The sequence below is a fragment of the Lemur catta genome, chromosome 15, assembly GCF_020740605.2.
Source record: "Lemur catta isolate mLemCat1 chromosome 15, mLemCat1.pri, whole genome shotgun sequence".
Classification (NCBI taxonomy): domain Eukaryota; kingdom Metazoa; phylum Chordata; class Mammalia; order Primates; family Lemuridae; genus Lemur; species Lemur catta.
Window position 1 is genome coordinate 42,240,177 of NC_059142.1, and position 20,423 is coordinate 42,260,599.

The 20,423-nt window shown below is 53.6% G+C and overlaps 1 protein-coding gene across 1 annotated transcript in view; it reads right to left on the reverse strand.

The window, feature by feature from the left end:
• WNT9B (Wnt family member 9B) overlaps nucleotides 1-8,616 on the reverse strand; it is a 29,232-nt gene extending 20,616 nt beyond the window's left edge. The window contains exons 1-4 of the mRNA XM_045527031.1: nucleotides 8,571-8,616; nucleotides 7,987-8,111; nucleotides 7,651-7,708; nucleotides 302-620 (exon numbers count right to left, since the gene is read on the reverse strand). Coding sequence (XP_045382987.1) covers nucleotides 302-620; nucleotides 7,651-7,708; nucleotides 7,987-8,111; nucleotides 8,571-8,616 — 548 coding nt within the window. The remainder of the gene's footprint in view (nucleotides 1-301; nucleotides 621-7,650; nucleotides 7,709-7,986; nucleotides 8,112-8,570) is intronic.
• Between the last annotated feature and the right edge of the window lie 11,807 nt (nucleotides 8,617-20,423).

Consider the following 20,423-nt stretch of genomic DNA (forward strand, 5'->3'; position numbering starts at 1 on the left):
CGCCCGCGGGGCTTTAAACCCGGGCGGGGCGGGGCGGGCGCTGCCGAGGGAGGGAGCGGCACAGGCGGTGCCCCCCCCACCGGCGGCGAGCCCCCTGCCCCATTGGCCCCGCCGTCCTCGCCCCGCCCCGTCGCGGGTGGGGCCCCGCCCCGGGCCCGCCCCCGCCCCGCCCCTCCTCCCCCCTCCCGCCGGCCTCAGGTGAGCGCTCACCTGGCGCCGCGCCAGCGGGAAGACGTGCGGCTGAATGTGAAGCCCCCCAGGCCTGGAGAGGCGGGGACCGGGGTACGCAGCGGGTACTCACCGGGCTCTGCCTCTCCGGGCTGAGGCGGAGGAACGCGCAATCTCTCCTCCGAGGTAGAGGACGTGGAGTGATAAGAGCCGGGATGCGCCTGGAGTCTGTGGAACACCCGTCGTGTGGTTCCTCTCCCTCCTGCGCAGCGGGTGCGGGTATTTCTGTGCAGTCCCGGGACTCTGAGGGCAGGCCCGGGTCGAATGGCTTGGGGGACCCTCTTGCCGGGTAAAGGGAGTCCTGGGGGGACCCTTGGTCAGAGGGGAAGGGGAAAGGCCTCCGTGGGTGTGTGACAAAATGCCGCTGATGTTCGTGGGCACAGAAATCCGGACTCAGTGGGGTGGGCAGGGCCTCGGGGGAGGAGGGACCTAATTTCCAAGGTGTGTAGACGCCAGAACCTCTATCAGATAGAATGAGGACCTCCAGTGTTGGGCCCCAAAGGTCCCTCTTGCTTGTTTTTTTTTTCTCCAAGTTTGACCCCAAGGCCTGCAGGGCAGGTGCAGTGATCAAAGCAGGGAGTGGTACCAGTCTAGAAAGGAGACATACAACCGATGACCCAAGTGAGATTTAAAATGTTTTTGAGAATCTTGACCACTGGGTCAAATCAAGCAAAACAAAATATAACTTGCAATGAATGTCAAGACCTGCATGTAAAGTTTCCAAAAAATCAGCCATGCATGTAGAACATCAGGTGACAGCGACCTTGGCTTTGCAGTGGACACCAGCATGGTGGAGGCTGGGAGAAGTGTTGGGAAGATGGCAGCTGCAGTGTTAGGCTGCGTTAACAGAGAAGCCCCCACCACAGTGAGCCTCTCGGAGGTCAGTTTCTCTGTCAAATGAGCAGGGTGGTTAGATGACCCAATGATCTTTTAACATCTCTGCCAGCCCTGTCAAACCTCATGGTTTTATTTATTGAGACCAAATGGCCCAGTGTGGCGTGCAAAGACCTGGAGTCAAATTATGTAAATTTTGAGCCCCAGGTATGAAATGGGGATGATGAGAAATATTTCACAGGATTTTTGTGCAGATAAGATGTCAAATGCTCAGCTGGTGCTGGCACTCTGTATCAGTTGTTGTAACTTCAGGCAGGACCAGTAGAATTTACAACTGGTTGGGGTGGGGGTGGGAGGATGGGTGTCTGATTTATATCATTTGTTGATTTCTGTCTCTTAAATACTCCCGCCATGACTGATTTCAAGCTACCGACATGGTGTTGTGCCTGATCACCAGAGTTAGAAAGAGCTGTGCGTAGTCAGCTCTGTGAGCCAGTCAGACCCAGCTTCAGGATGTCGCTGATAAGACCTTGAACCAAGATCAAGGAGACTTAGAGGAACAGGGGCCTGAGCTGGACCAGTGTGAGTCAGAGAGGAGGTAGAGCCATGGACTGGAGTGGCAGAGAAACCACACCAGGCCCCAGCCACGCCCCGTTGGCACCCAAGGGTGGGCAGGTAATGACGGAGTGGGTCCAGCTTGGGTTGCCCCAGTTTCCCCTCCTGTCCTCATGCCTATAAGCACACACAAGCATGCATGTGCATGGAGAAGTGAAGAGGGCACATTCTTCCAAAGCGACACATTTTCAGTATTTCATATTATAAATGTTACCCACCAAACGTCAACCCAATTGACGTCAACCCAACTTACCCAAGCTGGTGATGCAAAGAGGTTGGAGGAAGCACCAAAGATTCAATGGAAGCTAGGCATAGTGGCTCACACCTGTAATCCCAGGGACTCAGGAAGCTGAGGCAGGAGGATCACTTGAAGCCAGGAATTCAAGGCTGTAGTTAGCTATGATGGTGCCACAGCACTCCAGCCTGGGTGACAGAGCTAGACCCTGTCAAACAAAACAAAACAAACAACAACAACAGGAAAAACAAAGATTTGATAGAGACATCAGTGGTTCAGTGGTTGGAGAGTGAAAACCATGTAGAAAGTGTTCAGATGCATGCTCTTGAGCCCCCACCAGCCAGTGGTGTAGACCCCACCCTTAGGCTCCGTCCTCCTGCTGTTAGAACTGTGTCAGGGCTCTGACTGCCGGGGTGACCCCTAGCTTGGCCATGGAGGCTTCAGTGTCCTGCTTCTGCCTTCTTGGTCAACAAGGCTGCACAGAACTGCCCGGGTGGCAGCTCCTTGCTGCTGATAATAATTTCACAGCAGCTCTCATGTTCCAAGTGCTGTGTGTGTACATGTGTGCATGTCTGTGCCAGGCCTGGCCCATGGTCTCACTGAAACCTCAAATATCCTGGAAGGCTGGAATAATCATTATGCCCATTGCACAGGTGAGGAATCTGAGGCTGGGAGAGCTTAAGTATCTGATGCAGGTGGGCCAGCTGTAGTAGTGGCAGCAGGGGTTGAGCCCAGTCCCAGTGGGACCGTCTGCACTGGCTGTGGCTGAAGACTAGCTGGCTGGCTCAGGGCCACCCAGGCACAGCCTGACTCACAGTGGCCTTTGCATTATACATCCTTACAGAGTATCATGTTCCTTCTAAGTGCCGATCCTCGGGGGGGCTCATAGAATGGAGGAGGCAATGGAGGTAAAAACAGATCATCCCGCAGTTGTGGGATCCCTGAGGATGGACATGAGGAGTGGCCCTCAGGACGAGCAGCTTTGCACCATAAATGGTGTGTTGCTTTGCCCACCACCTGCTCTGCTCTGTGGGCTCCTCGAGGGCAGGCCTGAGTTTTAATCCCTGTGTCTTCAGAGCCTGGCTCAGGGCTCAGCACATAGTCGATACTGAGGAAACGTGTTGTTGCCATTTTATAACCTTGGTCTGTGGCCTTTTTATGGGGCCATAGAGATGTAAATTGTCACACACAATGCGTGCTCACAGAAGCACTCTTTCCTAAGCTCAGACACACGCTCCAGCCCAAGTCCAGGCATTCAGTGACACACAGAGCCCCACACCTCCCCCACGGATGTCTAAATTCCTAGGCAGCCCCACAGCGGCTTCTGGAGCTACACGTTCACACAGGTATGCAAGGAAAGCATTCTCAGACATCCACATGCAGCTACCTGTCTCCATTACGCAGCCCAAGGCAGCCAGCCCTCAGGGTTGGAGTCCTCTCCTCCCCTCGCACGCTTACACACACACATACACTTTGGAGGTCACAAACATGGAGCTAAAAGCCTTGCAATGGTGGCATCAATTCCAGCTTTGGTATCTCCCCCCCCCCCCAACTCCCTGGAGGCCAGGCCACCTACCTGGAGCAAACCCTCAGGAGCCATCCATCTTTGTCTGGCCCCGGGTGCCCCAGGTCTCCAACCCCTCCAAAGAGCAGCAGTGGGACAGTCCTTGGAGCTCATCGCCAGGCCACGAGAGAGCAGGAATGCGGCAGTCCAGGCCAGCACCTTCCTCTCACTCCCCTCCTGCCTGCGGTGGGAATGGCTCTGGCCCTGTGAGCAGTGAGCCAGGGATGCCTGGCGCTCCAAGGGAAAGTGCCTGCGCTGACCTGAGACTCTGCTGCCCAGGAGGGCTGGGCCTGCGGAGGCTCAGGCTGGCTGGGGTGGGTTGGCTCACCTGTCCCTCCCCCTGTCCTTCCCCATCCTCTTTGCTGTGGCCTCATTTTGGCTAGTTCTGTCCTGACATGTCCATCAGTCCCACACATTTGAACTGTATTGGCGATGCCTTTGCAACACACCACTTGCATTGACTCTAGGGCACTGTGGGGTAGTGCATTGGTCATCACTGTCCCCATTATGCAGATGACTAAAGTCCAGAAATGTGGGTCACTTCCTCAAGGTCACAGAACTCATGGGCACTTGGTGGTGGGGGACTTGATGTTTCTGGAAGATCAGACTGAAATGGGACTGAAGCTAAGTGGGGGAAATGGCTTCAGAGTCCCCACGCGGGACAGTCACAACTGTGCCTGAAAACAACAAAAATAGAGGGCAGAGAAAGACAGCAAAATATTAACAGTAGGTGCCTTGGAGCTTAGGAGTGTGCGTAAAAACTGTTTGTATCCTCCTTGTATTTTCCAAGTTTTCTATTAGAAGCATGTTTGACATTTATTATGGATAAAGTACTTAAAAGGGGGAGGAGATACATATATAAGAATAAATCTCTAATGATAAAACTTTGAGCATTGGCAGGAAAGATATTTGGCAGCGAGCGGGGGGGAGTATTCTTGGGTGGATGTCCTCCCACGGCACCCACTCACCTGTCCTTCTGTAGGAAGGGCCCTGTCCTGTCTTGGGAGCTCACTTCAGAGTTGGCAGAGCTCACCATTACCCATGGCAATTCCAATTCGAGGCCTTCTCACCTCTTCCTCCCTCCCTTCCTCTTCTTCCACACTCCAGAACAGCACTCTGAGTTGTGTCGTGTAGGACACACAACACTGTGTTGTTATATGTCAGGGTTGTATGACCCTCTCTTGCCCCTTTCCTGCCTGAGGCCCTTCATCAGCTGTTGATATGGCAGCACCTCTGAGCTTAGCCAAGAGACGCTGAATGCAGAGGGGGGCCCTCTAGCCCTTTAGGGAGCCCCATGCTTCCATGGCCAAGGCCAGCAGGTTTCATCCTAGAAGCCTTCTGTAACTGACCACTCCTGCCTCTGCTCACTCACCATCCTGGTACTAGAAACTTCACTGGCACAACTTTCTTTTGCGCCAGTGACTCTGTTAATGCACACTGTCCTTGAGTTTGGGTAGGGGAGTGTTAGGCATCCCTGCTCTGTGTAGACTGCAGATTCCTCAAGAACTGAGACCCTGTTCCCTTTTTCCTTTATATCCCACACCTCCTCCCATGGTGGTACTGAGATTCAGCCCACAGGAAAGCGACTGTTAAATAATCTAATTGACAAATGGATAAGGGAATGAATAAAACACTGGACCTTGGACAGGTCAGACCTGACTTTTGGATGGCTATAAGCTCTGCTCCTGATTTTTTAATGTTTACAAGACACAAGATGTTGAACCATCTCTACTATCGTGGCTGAAACTAGGAGGAATGTTCTGAGTTGTCCGCTTTTGTCTAGTAATTATAGGTAGGTAGGTACATGGTGACCTAAAGAGACAATCCAATTTCAGATAACTTGCTCTATTGTCCCCATAAATCAACTCAAATATCAGGCGACATATATGGCCATGCTCCGCCTGGGTGCTGGGTTCACTGTGAATATACCCCCCACCCCGCCCCTGGTTACCACTTGCAGAAGCATTAGAACATGGCGAGATGCCTGGGCAGGCAGCACGCAGCAGCAGGCCTTCTGCCTTCAACTACTGCGGCTCCCCCTCTGAGGGCTTCCCCTGGGCAAAGTGCTAACGAAAAACTCTACACCGGGGTGTTTTACAACAGAAAGGTGTTCCACACAGGGCACAGCCACTAATACTACCCCACATGAAGAAAGAAAAAGGAAGGAAGGAAGGAAGGGAAGAAGGAAGGCAAGCGAACAACTTCCTTAGGAAATAGAAATAAAAAGAAATAAAAAATAATGCTATAGAAACACTAAAGATTTGACTCTGGACAGAGGCATTCCCAACATCTTTTAGTTCCTTTCCGTCTGAGTAATTTCTTGCTCTCTGAAAAGGAAGAGTAAGAGGAAGGTCCCATCTTGAAGTTCAGAAGGTCCCTGGAGAAATGCAATCCCTTGTCATTTTAGAAGACGGGCACATAGACCAGTCCCTCCAAGTCATTATCATAACTGCAGGTACAAACAAGTTTGTAGGAAGTTCTCGCTAACCAAGTCCTGGCTGGTGGGCAACTGGACCACAGCATGTCTTCATGAACTCAGTGTAGGACACCAGCGGCCCAGCCAGATGCTTTGCTTTAAACTTGGTTTATCTCTGGGAAACAGTAAGCTTAAGCTTAACTCGTCCAAAATAATAGTGACTAACTCCATTTTACTGTAAAATTCCCATTTCATATAAATTATGAGTATGTAACATTCAATTTAACATACTTTGCGTATCGGGTGCTAAGCCCTGGGAGTAAGAGATGATGCGTCAGTTCCTGTCCTTGAGGAGCACAGTTTGCCGGGAAAGACATATAAATACGCATGGCATGGTGACATTTCTATATAAGTGTAAACTAGTTATTGAGTGCTTAATTTGTGGCAGGCATTGTTCCAAGTCCTATAAAAATATTATGAATAACTCATGTAATCCTCACAACATTTTACAAATGAGGAAACTGAGGCACAGAGCTGTTCAGTAACCGGCCAGCTAGTGAGCTTGGAAATGGGATTAGAACCCAGGGGGCACCAAACGAGGTGGGAACCCAGGCAAGAGGACCTTGACCCATTGTTCCAGGGAAGGTGCAGCCGAGACAATGCCGAGATGCAGCGATATTTGAGCTGGATCTTGCAGAGTGATTTTTTTTCAGTCCTTCTGTCCTCACTTTGCCAAATGGCACAGTGCATCCTAATTTGTCACATAAATGTTTGGAAGGAAGCCAAGTTTTCCCACTGGTTGTCATTATAATTCTAAGGGATGACCCTACGAAGCGTGCCTTTGCTACGTGGAATTCAACTTTGGAGCGAAAGGAGATTGAAAGGGGGATGGGCACTTGAGAATAGGGAAGGTCTTTTGAAACTTGCAGACCTTTCCAGTCTGTGTGGACTCTGGAACCTCATTTTCACCCCCAGCCACCACGTTATGTCTACCCCAGTTTCTCCCTCTCTGGCTTAGCACCCAGGATGTGCCCACCTTCCTCTTCATGAGGGGGCCTCAGTGTCTACTATGACCTGGCTGTAATACCACCTGTGTCCAATAGGAGTCACTGACTACAACAGGGTGGTTCACCTGCGGTTACATGGGGAGAACCCTGGGTCCTGACTTAACCTTGTCACTGGCTTCCTCTGTGATCTCTGTTTCCTCGTCCATAATATGGATATAACATTCCCTGTCTGGCTTCCTCATAGACCCGTGGCGAGAAATGTGAGGACTGTGGACACCGGCCCGGTGTGATGGCTCATGACTGTAATCCTAGCACTCTGGGAGGTGGAGGCAGGAGGATCGCTCGAGGTCAGGAGTTCGAGACCAGCCTGAGCAAGAGTGAGACCCCCGTCTCTACAAAAAATAGAAAAATTTGCTGGACCTCATGGCGAGCGCCTGTAGTCCCAGCTACTCGGGAGGCTGAGGCAGGAGGATCCCTTAAGCCCAGGAGTTTGAGGTTGCTGTGCGCTAGGCTGACACCACGGCACTCCAGCCCAGGCGACAGAGCAAGAGACTGTCTGAAAAAAAAAAAAAAAAAAAAAAAAGAGGCACACTGACTTTCTCACTGCTTCTGTCCTGATGGTTTCAAAAAACCAGTCATTCCACAACGACATTTTGAGGGTCTCTCACCATGCCAGGCCCCCCGTGGGAGCCAGGAATTATTTCTACCTTTGCACAAAAGGATCTTGAGTAAAGTTATAGCCAACTGTTACCCTGGTATGGGTGGGGCTCTAGCTCTCCTGGGTGGGCGTAGAAGCCGCAGCCCCTGCCCTGGGAACCACAGTGGAGCGTGAAGCGGCAGCACATCTACCTCACCTGTCGCAGGAAGTCTCTCTTGCCCCATAACTCATCTCTCCCGCACACAACCCAGTTTGCCCATGGGGAAACTGAGGCACAGAGAGGTGAAGTGACCTGCCCAAGAACCTAGATTCCAGAAACTTCCCAGCCAGCTAATCCCAGAACGTGGGATGGGAAGAGGCGGTGCAAAAACGCAAGTGGCCGGGCGTGGTGGGAGGGACGGAGAAGGGAAGACCCTCCTATCCCCACACCGGGGCCGGGCTGCGCCGCCTCGGGCTCCTGGCCAGCCTTCTGCAGGAGCGCCCCCTGCTGGTCCGCGCCGCCGCTGCTTGCGCGGCCGCGGGCGGAAGAGGATGCTCAGGACTGAGGGGCTGCTCTGGGGGGCACACACACACACCAGCCTCTCACCCCCCACCCCCACCCAGAGCAGAACAGTAAGGGCCCCGAGGGGTCGCCCAACCTCTTCACTGTGCACCTGGCAAGTGCAAAGCTCAGAGGAGGAAGTGACTTGCTGAAGGGCTATGGGCGACCAAGCTGGATGCAGGTGCCCCAGTCCTGCTTCACTCTGCAGGGCCTCCGTCTCCCCTCCCCGCCTACTCCGAGTCCTGAGCCCACAGGGTCCCTTCCGTCTTGCCCTGCTCCCAGACAGCCCCTCCCTGCCCCTCAAGCGCCACCTCCTCAAGGAACCCTCTGTCATTGCAGCTCCAGAGGACTCCCTTCTCTGAAGCACACACACGCACACATACACACCCCACTCAACTGGCCCTCAGTTGGGGATATGGCTTTGTTGCCTGTTGGTACCATCTTGGGGACCAGGAGTTCTCCACCCACCCACCTCCCAGCCCAGAGGTGCCTGGTCCAGGGCTGGACTCTAACTCCATGACGGACAGCCATGCATGACTTTTTCTCCTTCCCACTGCAAAGCAGCCCAGCCCAGCCTAGCAGTATCTCTGCCCCTGGACAGCCAGGGTACCTAGACTGACTTTGTGCCTTTCCTTCCTAGCTGAGCGACCTTGGTCAAGTCACTTAAAATCTCTCAGAGCCTCCATTTTGCTGACTGTAAGATAGGGAGAACACCACTCTTTGGGCTGATTGTGAGGATTAAATGAGGTCGTGTGTGGTGTGGGCCTGGCACATAGTAGGTGCTCAATAAATGGCAAATTTGATTAGTCAGACTTCCAGGGAGCCTTGGCTGGTCTCTCTGGCCTGATCTCTCTCCTGTTTGGCACCCTCTTTCCTAGCGAGGTGTGAGCCTTCCCATCTGAATCCTCCCCACCCCCTGCCTCCTGTTGGAAGCAGCATGCAGGAAGGGATCCCACAGTGATTACATAGGGACCACAGAAGAGAATGCTGTAAAAACAGAACTGGCTGAACAAAGGGCCATTCAAGCTTGCTGCCAGCTCACAGCACCTGGGTCTGCCTCTCTCCCTCTTGGTGCTGGCTTCCTCGCCCTGTGCTCTTTCTAAACACACCTTTCTACCTCCACTCTAGTCACTCCTAGCTCCTGCATCTCAGAACTCACAGCCTGAGCATGGCAGTCGTGGCCACCATGACACCTGCTCTGTACCACTGCCATTTGGCTTTGGGGCCCAGTGGCATCTACTGTGTATTCCAAGACAAGTGTCTGAGAAGAAAGGGGACACCACACTGGTGCTGCCTGGACCTGCCAAAGGCTAAGGGTCAGGGACCCACATCCGGTCCAGCTGACTGTGGCTGTGGGGACAGGGTTTGTGCTGTGAAGCATGGCCACAAATGTATTTTCATATCTAATAGAATAAGCGTTCGATAAACGTGGTTAAAATAATCATCATCTTTGAAACTCTTGGAAATTCACCGAAAATTCTTTAGAAATGTAAACAATCCCTTTGTGAACGGTTTTATGTGGTGAATAACCTCCTCTATCTGCACAGACTTCTATGGCAAATTACCTGTTTTATAAACCCAGATTTTGGTAGGCTGCATCTGTTTGAAGCTTGGTGTACTCAGTGCTTGTTATAACAACCCAAATGACCAATGAGGTTACATATAAAATCTGTGCTTTTAAAAAAAAGGCAACCCCTGCCCTGTCTCTTCTCTTGCACTCACCCACTGGGTTCTTTCTCACCCCTCCTTCCTTCCCTCCTCCCCACCTTACCCCCAATTATGAAGTCCTGCGCCTGCAGGGGCGGCAAGAACCTGAATCTGCAGCCAGATATCTTTGAGAGGAAAGAGCGAAACCAGCAACACCGTGAAGGCTTTTGCTCCTGTTGTCCCTCTGACGACTTGTGGGAGAAGCGGACAGGGGACTGAAAACACAAAAGCTTCCTTCACCCCTTCAGCACAGGGGGTTGGAACTGTGGCCCAGAGTTGCCCCAACTCCTGCTCACTCCCTTGGGTGGAGGAAGATGTGAGGCACACTTGGAAAAGGCTGCCCACTCACGCAACCCCTCTGAGTGATCTAGAAACAGGTTCCTCCTCCAGGTACTTTACTTCCAACTGTCAGAAAACGGTCACTGCAAATATGCCTGTGATGTGAATGGTGCCCTCCTATGCGTGGGTGCCCTTTTGCAGTGCACAACATTCACAACTGTGCATGTCAGCCCTAAAGGCACATATAGATTGGTCCTCTGCCCAGTTAGTGGGAAATGGAATCTCGCTGACCATTAATTCATCTTCCAAACCTTCCCCCATGCACCTTCCCACAGGGGCACCACCACCTTCCTGTGTACCTAGCCTCAGCCCTTTGGAGTCACCCCAGACCCCCTGGCTTTGGGGTGAGGTAGACCTGGGTTCACATCTCAGCTCCAGCACTTACTAGGACTGTAACCTCGGGCAGGTCACACAGCCTCCCTGGGCCACAAGTCCCTTATTTGTGGAGCAAGGGTAGCACCAGCTCTCGCATGGGATTCTAGTGACGATTTGATGAGGAAACAAATGTAATACACCAAGGCCAGGGCCCGGTGCCTGCTCAGTCCCCAGCATCAGTCCTACCCCTCACTCCCCAAAATATTCTCCCATTTATACTCCAAGCTCTGCCTAAGGAACATCAGCATTTGGCCCCAAGGGCAGGTTCTCTCTCTAGCCCTGGCGCTGCAGGTGGAGCTTGATTATCCAAGTAAAGGGACAAAGGGAGCAAAACGAATGTTACACGAAACACTTGCAAGAGTCCTGTGCTGACTTCTTTCTAGAGCAAAGGCTTCTTGTACAAATCAAAATCCTTGTCCTGGATTTGTCAATTCACATCACACATCTGGCTGTTTATTTATTCCAGGGGTTACTGAGCAGCACACCTGTGTGTCACGACACAGGTCACTGTGGCTTCCACCCAAGACATGACCCCACACCCCTGGGCAACTCTGTTCACCTCTAGCCTGGCTCACTGGAAGGTCAGTCCTCTCTCCATCGTGGCTTTCATTTTATCAATAAGTCACCCCAACATACTGAGTATTTATCAATTGTCAGGCACTGTGCTAGTTCATTTTCATTATCCTATTTATTCCTCCCAGTTTCTTCAGACATTGACATCACAATGATCACCTTAGACTGTTTTCCATCACTGACATTTACAGTGTGACATATTTTTCTTCCTCTTATCAGTGCAATAAAACACAAATATATTCGAAGTGTGTACTGGTTCTTTGCCCTTCAAAGTGTGCTTCGCATAGAAATGCAAGGAATGATCTCACACTTGGTTCTGAGAACATCAAAAAGAGACACCATCCCTAGAAACCAGACTTTGTGAATGAAGTTCAAAAAACACCACCAGTTCTAAGGGATGCAACCCACATCTGCAGGGCCCTGGCTTTCCCTGGGAGCCCCAGTTGGAATTCCAATGCCCCCATTTCCCCTGCACTCTCTTGTGCTTCTCCCCTGGAAAAGGGATGAGAGTTCAATGTCCAAGGCAAATTTCAAGGTCCGTAGGGAGTTGTTATTAATTGTTCCCCTCCCCCCACAGTCAACATCTCTCCAGCTGCTGTTCCTGGAAGCCCCAGCAGGTGTCACTGTGACCCCGACCATCCTCGCAGGCCCCTGTCCTGGGTCTGTGGGTTCAATACCTTTGAGGCCTGGGGGCCCCCAGGGGCCCCAAGAGGCAGGACGTTGCCTCTGAGGAGCCACAGAGGGAAAGGCCTGTGCCTGAGAGAAGCTCCCTGTCTCCACTGCACTCTCTTTTGGGACCACTTCAGGGAAGGGCTGTGGTTCCGTTGATGGTGCTTCAACCTTGTGGTCCAGGGCTGGGCAGGGGTGCAGAGGGCAAGAGTGATGGGGGCAGAGGGGACCTAGCCCCCTCCCTGCCCTCCAACCCAGCTGGGTCTCTTTGTTATTGCATTAGGAGAGACATTCCTGCCCCCTCCCCGCAACTGACCCCAACCCACCTGACCGCCAATCCTGAGCTTCGGGGACAAATCTTGGTGACTGCTAAGGGCCACTCTGGGTCAGCAATCACTGCACAGATGAGGCCCAGAAGGCACGAAGAGGGCTGTAAGTCAGGGAGGCTTCCTGGAGGAAGCGAGTGTGGACCCTAAGGATTAACTCATGTCCAGCCTCATGTTAAGAACAAGTGAGATTGGTGCCTGGCCTAGGGGTCTGGCCTAGGGGTTGGTACTGTCTGGGGGAGGAATGCTGGTAGGTGAGTTCATCGATGGCCATCTTTGGGAACACTTCTGGGCTTCCAGGGACTCCCCACCCAGAAGCCAGAGACACAGAAGGCACAGGCTGAGGGGGGGCATGGGCTGGGGACCCTGCGCGGCCCTGGCAACGGTCATGATGGAATAACAGGAGGGCTGAGTTGTAGGCAGGCAGAGGGGACCTTCCAGGTTAAAACTGGCTCCCCTGCATGTGACAGAGGAGGGGATGGGACAGGGGTGAGCTCCTACCTGCAGCCCACCAGATGTGTTTGGTTCGTTGAGCCCTTGGCCTTTCTTGGGATGAAGTTAGGGATGAGCCCGTGAGACGAGCTTTTCCACTAAAGGTGCTCAACACCTCCTGTCGCAAGGCCCAGCTGTGCCCCGGTGGGCCCAGCAGAGCTTGCCAGCTGCCCCGGTGGGGTCCTGATGACCCCCCTCCCCACCTCCTAGCACACCCCCAAGCACAGAACCCTGTGAGGCTTCCCTCCTGCAGTCACAAGCAGCCATCACCTGCCCCTCCAGCCATGCCCAGGACACCGCTCTCCCTCGGAGAGGAGGCAAATCTGCCCTTTTGGTTACCGCCTCATGGAGATTCAGTTCCTCTGGAAGTGAGTCTCGATACCTGGGGTGGGGCCTGGCCCAGGATGGAGGCAGGAAGACTCCAGAACTAGTACAGCAGGAAAAAAGTTGGAGGACAAGCAAGTGTCCCCATCAGAAGCCACTGACAGTTCCCAGCGGACAGCCGGGCCTCACCCCAGCTACCAAGACTTCCTCTGGGAAGCCTGTTTTCCGGGATGCCCACTGGCGTGGGAAACATCTCAATGCACACGTATGCACACAGTAAGATCTCGGGGAAGGTACAGCGATTTCTCGATTGGGTCCAGGACTGGCGTCTCCTGGGCTACCTCACACGTCCTCACTTGCTCCATGGCCTGGAAGCGGGGCTGCCTACCGCACTGAACGGGAGGCGGGGTGCAGCCCGAGGTTTAGCGAGAAGTCAGGTGACCAGGTGGGGAACTGGGGTGGACTGGCTGTCCATCCCTTCCTAACACTAACACTTGGATTCTTCTTAGAGTGCCGATAATGCTCCGAGGACTAGAACTCGGGTCTTGGCATGCCAGAGGATCAAAGGAAACTGCTCTTTCTGAAATTTGACTGATACAAGAAGCAACAGAAATTGCAGCCTGTTTTCAGCAGGACATAAGAACACAACGAGGAGGAAGGAGTCCCACCCCAGGAGACTCATGCTCTGAGTCAAATAAAGCACCTCCAGGCTTCAGCCCAGCTTCCATTCGCAGGTTATTTCCCATTCACTGGCAGGCCCTGTACTGAGAGCACGTGTCACTACTCAGTTGACATCTCTCTCGGTTGATGGATACTCTCTGGTGGCTGTGTGATGGACTCCTCATAGGCACAGACACAGTCACTGACTGGCTGCAAGGACAGTCCCCAAGTACTACGGCACAGCCTAGAGCAGCCTGTTCCCACCATGGGGTCTGCGACAAGGACCAAGGGGGCTAGAGCGCAGGCTTCAGGGACTTATCAGCTCCTGAGTCCACCCTTTCTGAGTCCCCTGTTGAAGATTCCTAGAACTCCAGGCACCCCGATACCTCAATGGCCCACCCAGAGCCAACAGAAATACTTTTCCATGGACATTTCATGTTGGATTCCCCTGGCCTCCCTGCCCCCGCTCGCCCCTGCCAGCTTCCTGGGGGCCCCGGCTGGTGAGTTTCACCCCCGAGGTGGCTACGACTTTTCCGTGGTCAGGGCCACTGCCTTCCCTTTTCCATTGCTCTCTCTGCAGCCCAATCTCGTTCATCCATAACCCCCAGGAGAGGGGGCAGGGCTGGGGGAGCAAGGGGCTCCCTCCGGGCAGCAGCAGGGGGCGGGGGCCAGGGGCTCCCCTAACTGCAGAGGCTAGCCTTACACACCCAGCAACACATGTCCCCCTTTATGGCCCGGGCTTTCTCTCGGTGCTTAAAGGCAACTGTGAAAAGAGCAGGGCTGATTCTGGCTGCCTGGCCGTCTCCTGGCAACAGGCCTGGCAGGAGGTCTTTCTTTCTCCCCCCAACCTCCCTTCTCTCCTCCACCGCCCCCCTCTCTCCTTCCCCCCTGTGTCTTGTGTTGTGTATCATTAAAACTTCCCTCCCAGCCACTTCGCAGCCAACAGCCAGGCCCTTCTGGGGCCAGTTCCCTCGGGGCAGCTCAGCCAGCCCCAGGGGTGGGGGCTCCGAGGGGTCACACCCCCAGAGAGGAGGCTTTGTGTTCTGGAACCGAGGCTTAAACTCAAGTTGGCAACCTTCGGCATGCTCACCAGGGGCAGCCACTAGCACCCCCTCCCCAGGCACCTCTTCCTCCTCTGCTCACCCTCCGTTTCAGGATCCGGGTCTTTTCCTTTAGTGCCCTAAGCCTGCCAATAGCGCCGCAGGCACTCCCCAGCCCCGCCAGGGGGAACAACCCCTCACCTAGAAGGACAAGGCTCCGCTGAAGGCTGGGGCAGTCCCAGCCACAGGCCTGCAGCCAGCCCCGGCCCAGTGTCCTGGTCTGCTCCGAAAGGGGACAGGGACACAAAGGGTGGTAGCCTCAGGGGTCACGAGGAGGCAGAGCATCCAATTGGTGAGTGCCCAGAAGGACTCCTCATTTGGCAACTTCAATCTAGAGGGACACTGAGACACAGAGAGGTCAAGTGCCTTGCCCAGGGACACACAGCCAGTGAGGGGGAGGCTGGGGCTGGAACTCTGGTTTCCTGCCCCCTCCTCTGTGGCTCTTTGTACTCTTCACTGGAGGTAAACAGGTGGCTCCCTGGGGCCAATGCATCTCCTGGGTCCCGACTTGCCTACCTCTTGAGCAGTGTCCAAAGGGCGTCTGGACTCACCCCAGCTACTCTGAGGCCCTCCCCTTCTTCTCTCCACCCCAGAGGGATGACCCAGGACCTTGCCCAGCCCCTCTGGGCGACTGGAAGGCAGCTAAGCTTCCTCCCCCTCCAGAGGTCATCCAACACACTCTTAAGGCTGGATGGGTGGCCCCAAATCTCTCTGGTACCTCAAGGCAGTGCCAATGCTGGGGGGAATCTCAGCTCATAGCCAGGGTGGCTTCCAGATGCAACCCCGGGACCCCAGTTCTGCCAGCTCCAGCCTAGCTCACCCCCAGGGCCCCAGCCAACCAGTGTGGGAGGCCACCAAGGAGATGCCCTGACCACACAGGCGGGCACTTGCAGGGCACCCTGACTGCAAACACTCGGCTCTGTCGTCCTGTGATCCAGTGTTTTCCAGGCTCTTGGCATTTCCCTGCCACCTTCACTCCGTAGCTGCACGTACCTGTTCTGCTATTTTCTCAATACTTTTCTTTAAATTGATTTGCATTGTCCTTAATAACTTCAATTGAAAAGGAAACCTAGATTACTATGATTTTCCACAATGTGATTTCATTCTAACCAGACACTATCACCCAGCAAAGGCTCTGAATGTGTGACCTCTCTCTATTAGAAAGGGACCTTAGCAAATGTTGGAAAGGCGTTAAGGTCATATTAGGACCAAACAGACTTTCTCCTGGACAATACTAAGAAAGGGTGATAGAGAACGGAACCGGGGTGTGAATGAGCACACTCTTACCGTGTGGTTCAAAGTTATTGAACACGTGCTTCATCCTTGGGGGCACCTGTGGTCCTCTCCAGCCGCTGCAAAATGCCACCATGAGCCGTAGAAATGCTCTTCAACCTTGGCCAAACTATATTTCAGATTTTCTTAATTCTGGGGAAAAAATATAAAATAAAGTAAAAGAAAAATATTTTGGTTACACCATGTATCCTGATTCAAGGATTCAGAAAACATGATCTCTCATCTTACCACCCCCCTTCATGTGCACAGCGAAAGGCAGGGGGGCCTGGGGTGGGGTCAAGGTAGGCAGAGGTGCTGAGGATGAGGGGAAGGAAACCTTTGGGCCCAGCAAAGCAGGAGAGCTGGAAATGTCATCATTATCACCATAGTCGCCATCGTCATCGGCCCTCGATCACTAAGACAGTCTGGCCAGGATTTTGCCATTATTTCTGGTCACATGCTGGTAAGTGTTAGGGAATCAGCATGTGTTGTCTACCATATGCCCTGAGCTCTTTGGGTAAATTATGCCGTTTAACCCTGTGAGCTGTGGAATTGGTATAACCATTTGCCAGATAAGGAAACAGGCACAGAGAGATTTAAAGGACTTGCCCAAAGTCACAGCTAAGCAGCAGGCAGCCAGGATGTGAAACTGTTCTGTGTGACCCCAGAGCCCCTGCTCCCCCAACAGCATCACTTTTACCCCAACTCCCACCCCAACCCCAGGCTATTTGGCCAGTGAGGACTAAAGCTTAGGAGATACTGTCCCCTCTGGCCAAAGGGTGAGCCTTGTGCTCCCAGATAAACCTTCCAGCAGCCCCCCTAGCAGGGACCTTACGAAGTGTGGGGGGGGGGAGGGTATAGGTCGCCCATACTTGAGGAGCCTAAGGTGGCCCCACGAATGAACGGAGGGCTGAGGGGAGACTGTGGGAGACAGGCTGCCAAGCTGCAGCTTTTTTTCTCCTTTATTTTTTAATTGAGATATAATTTACACAACACAAAATTCACCATTTTAAAGTGTACAATTCAGTAGTTTCTAATATATTCAAAAAGTTGTGCAACCCTCACCACTGATTCCAAGACATCTTCATCAACCCTCAAACCTGTTACCAGTTGAGTTGCAGCTTCTTACGGAAATTGAAAAGACAGCAACAGGAGGAACTATGATCTGGATTCATTTTAAGCCCCACCTCAACCCTACACCCTCCCTTTTGTTGTTCACTTCTCCCCACAAGTCATCTCAGAATTAGTCTCCCTGCTCTGGGCTCCTATTGCAGCCTCACCTCCACCCAGACTAAACCCCCAAACCAAGAAAAAGAAGCCCTAACATTCACCAGCCCTTAAATTAAAGCAACTCAACTTGTAAATCAATCAGCAGCACTTAATCCAACTGCCCTAGCCCAGACACTATGGGTGAGGAGGATACAGAATCAGTTAAGAGGCCTTTGGCTGCAAGCGACAACCTCAAGTGGTCAAAACAAGAAGAAAAATGTATTATTTCACATCACAGGAAGTTCCAAGGGAGGACTCCTCTGAGGACAATTAATGTCTCAGACGGTATGAGAGACCCAATTTCTATCCCTCTCTGTCATCCTCTGTTGGTTAGCTTCACCCTCAGGCCGTTTTCCTCATAGTCACAGCATGGCTGCTATAGCTCCAGGCATCCCACCAAGACACAACAATGCCCAAAAGGAGGAATAAGAGATATCTTTTACTATGTCTCTTATTAAGATCCCCAAAACCTTTTCCCAGAAATCCTCTTGCACTCTCCAGCAGATTGCCCTCACATCTCATGTGACCCAGTTTAGGCCAATTCTTGGCAAGGGGAATGGGTCCCCATGACTGGCTTAGAAAATCAGGATTTATCTCTGGGCCAGGCAGGGTAGGAGTAGACACCAGAAAAAAACTGGGGGCTTCTGCCAGCCTGGAGGAAGGGACTACCAGCTGTGAGCTACACTACAACCTAAAAGAAGTCTCTGCCCTCCAGATGCTCAAGAAAGAGCAGCTGACTGGCACAAAGGCATGGAATGGGAGCTTACTGATCGCTTCACATGTCCCATGTGCCATTTCAGACATGACAGATATCACTCCACTGAACAAGCAATAGCTTTTTGAGGCAGGTGTTATTATGTCCACTTTGCAGGTGAGGAAACAGGCTCAGAGAGGTTAGGTAATGTGCTCAGTGTCACACGGTAAGAGGCAGGGCTGGGATTCACTGGGGTTGCGATGGCACAAGATCCGGGCTCTAATGCAACCACTAAGACAGAGGGTTTCCCTGTCAGACGTGTGAAACCACATTCAGGCCTTACCTGGAAGCCAAAGCAAAGGAGCAAGGGAGGGGGGCCCTGCTGGGATGAGGGACAAAGCCAGGCAGGTGCCCCTGAAGGGCCCACCCACATCTGTACCAGCCACAGGCAGCTGCTCCTGGGCCCCTGCTGGTGAGGCAGCTCAGACACCATTGGCAGCCCACTGGCAATGGGGTGGCCCCTCTGAGGTCCCAGCAGCTACTGCTACTGGCCACACTGGTCTGTGGGGAAGATAATTAGTTGGCAGAGCTCTGGAGGGTGCACACCAGGGCTTGCTTGACTAGAAATTTCTTCACCATCTTCAAGGATACTATCAGGTTTATTCTAGCCCATCTCCCACGAAAGTCTTTCCCCCAAGACCCTGAGATGGAAAGAACTCTCACAGCTCTTGTCTTGTTTCTTAAGGAAACATTTATGGTTTGATGGTCCGACAACTACCCCAGCAGATGGTAAGCTCCACGCAGCCCAAACCTGGGCCGTGTTTGCTCGTCAGGGCTCTCACCTGGCAAGGGGCAGTGCACACAGTTGCTCAAGGAAGACATGTTGAAGGAATGGACCATCCCCAAATACACAGAGCACCTACTGTGCGCAGCAGTGGGGGGTGGGTTATTAAGGAGGAAGGTAGACTCCTTGAGGATGGCCCCATTCCTCCCTGCGGCCTCGCCCACAGCAGGCACAGTCAGTGTTTGTGGGCGATGAGAAAAACAGAGACATCTTCCTGCCCTCAGAGCCCAGGTGTACAGGTTGGAGACAGAGGAGATCAAAGATGGCTCCAAGCTCCCCTTGGGTAGCAATCTGGGTTCCCCTCCTCTCCTCTGCCGGCTCCCACACACAGGGGAGTGGAAGGAAAACCCAGGAGCTCTGGCCCTGACCATGAGAAACCATGGCAGCCACATATGGAGGTCTGGCTCCAGTTCCTCTGGCAAGATCACCCCAAGCCAGAAACTGGCCTTGGGTTAGAGCCCCAGAGACCTCAGGCAGGCCAGCCTTGTCTAGGGCTGAGTCCTGGGGCTCTGAGACAAATGCAGAATAACTGGGGTTGGGGTGAGGAAGATTGAACAAGAGCAAGAAAGGGAAGGAGAGAGGTGGTGCCGCATGGTTGGAGGGGCAGCAGGAGGGGCCGCCAATCTGCCCACCCCTGATCTCATCCCACTGGAGGGGCACAATGTTATCTGAGAGGGAAACAGGAACCAGAAAATAGAGCGGGACAGTAGGGGTGGGCAGGAGACCTAGGGGCCAAGGTCTGTGCGACATGGGGACCCTGAGATGCCCAGACAGGTGTCAGTGGTCCTGCCTCCTCCCTCTGCCCTGGGCCAACACTTATGAGGGGCTGCTGGTGCCCGACCCTGCTCTGGGTGCTGGGGTTCAGCAGTCTCGGGGAGTTTAGATGTCAGAGTAGGAAATGGACAACACGTAAGTGAGCGGCTAGGCAGACCCATCTGCTCTGTAAGGTGTCCAGGGCTATGCCGCGAGGTCAGGCTGGGGAAGAGGCCCTAACCTGGCAGGGCCGGAGGCAGCTGGGGTCCTCTCGGAAGAGGAGAGCTTGCGGTGGGTCTCGGGCTGGGACATCAGACAGTGTTTTCCTAGATAAATCCTTCTGGAGAAAGGTCTGGGGGCCTGAGGAGGAACCCGTTAGCTGACACTGACGGGGGCAGAAGGAGAGACCCCAGAGAGTAGCGGATTCCTCAGCCCCGGAGAGAGGACAGAAACCCAATATTTCTCTTTCGCCCTCCGCGGTCTGGAGTTCCGTCAGCGCGGTTCTCACTTAACGCTGACGGCTCCTGCGCGATGTACAGTGCCATCCCCACTTGACAGCTGAAGCGGGGAGGCTCGGAGATGACGGCCGGCCAGTGGTCCCCCATCCCCGGCCCCTTTCCTCCCTTCTAAAGGACGCTGACTGCAGTCGCTTTGGGGCAGGAGAAACTACTGAGCCAGGGAAACGCCCTCACGCGCCCACGGGCGGCACCTGTGATCTTGGGGCCCAGGAAGGATTCGTGACGTGGCCCTAGGGTCCCCGCCTGGCCGTGCCGGGGCTGCGAGCCCGGGACCTGGCGTCGCCCCCGCCAGCCCTGCCAAGGGCACCGTCTGGGTGGCGAAGAGAGGGGAGCCCAAAGCCACGCACGCCTTATCCCCAAATAAACGCCGGCATTGCGAGGTAGCTTAAGGGCATTCACTCACGAGGACG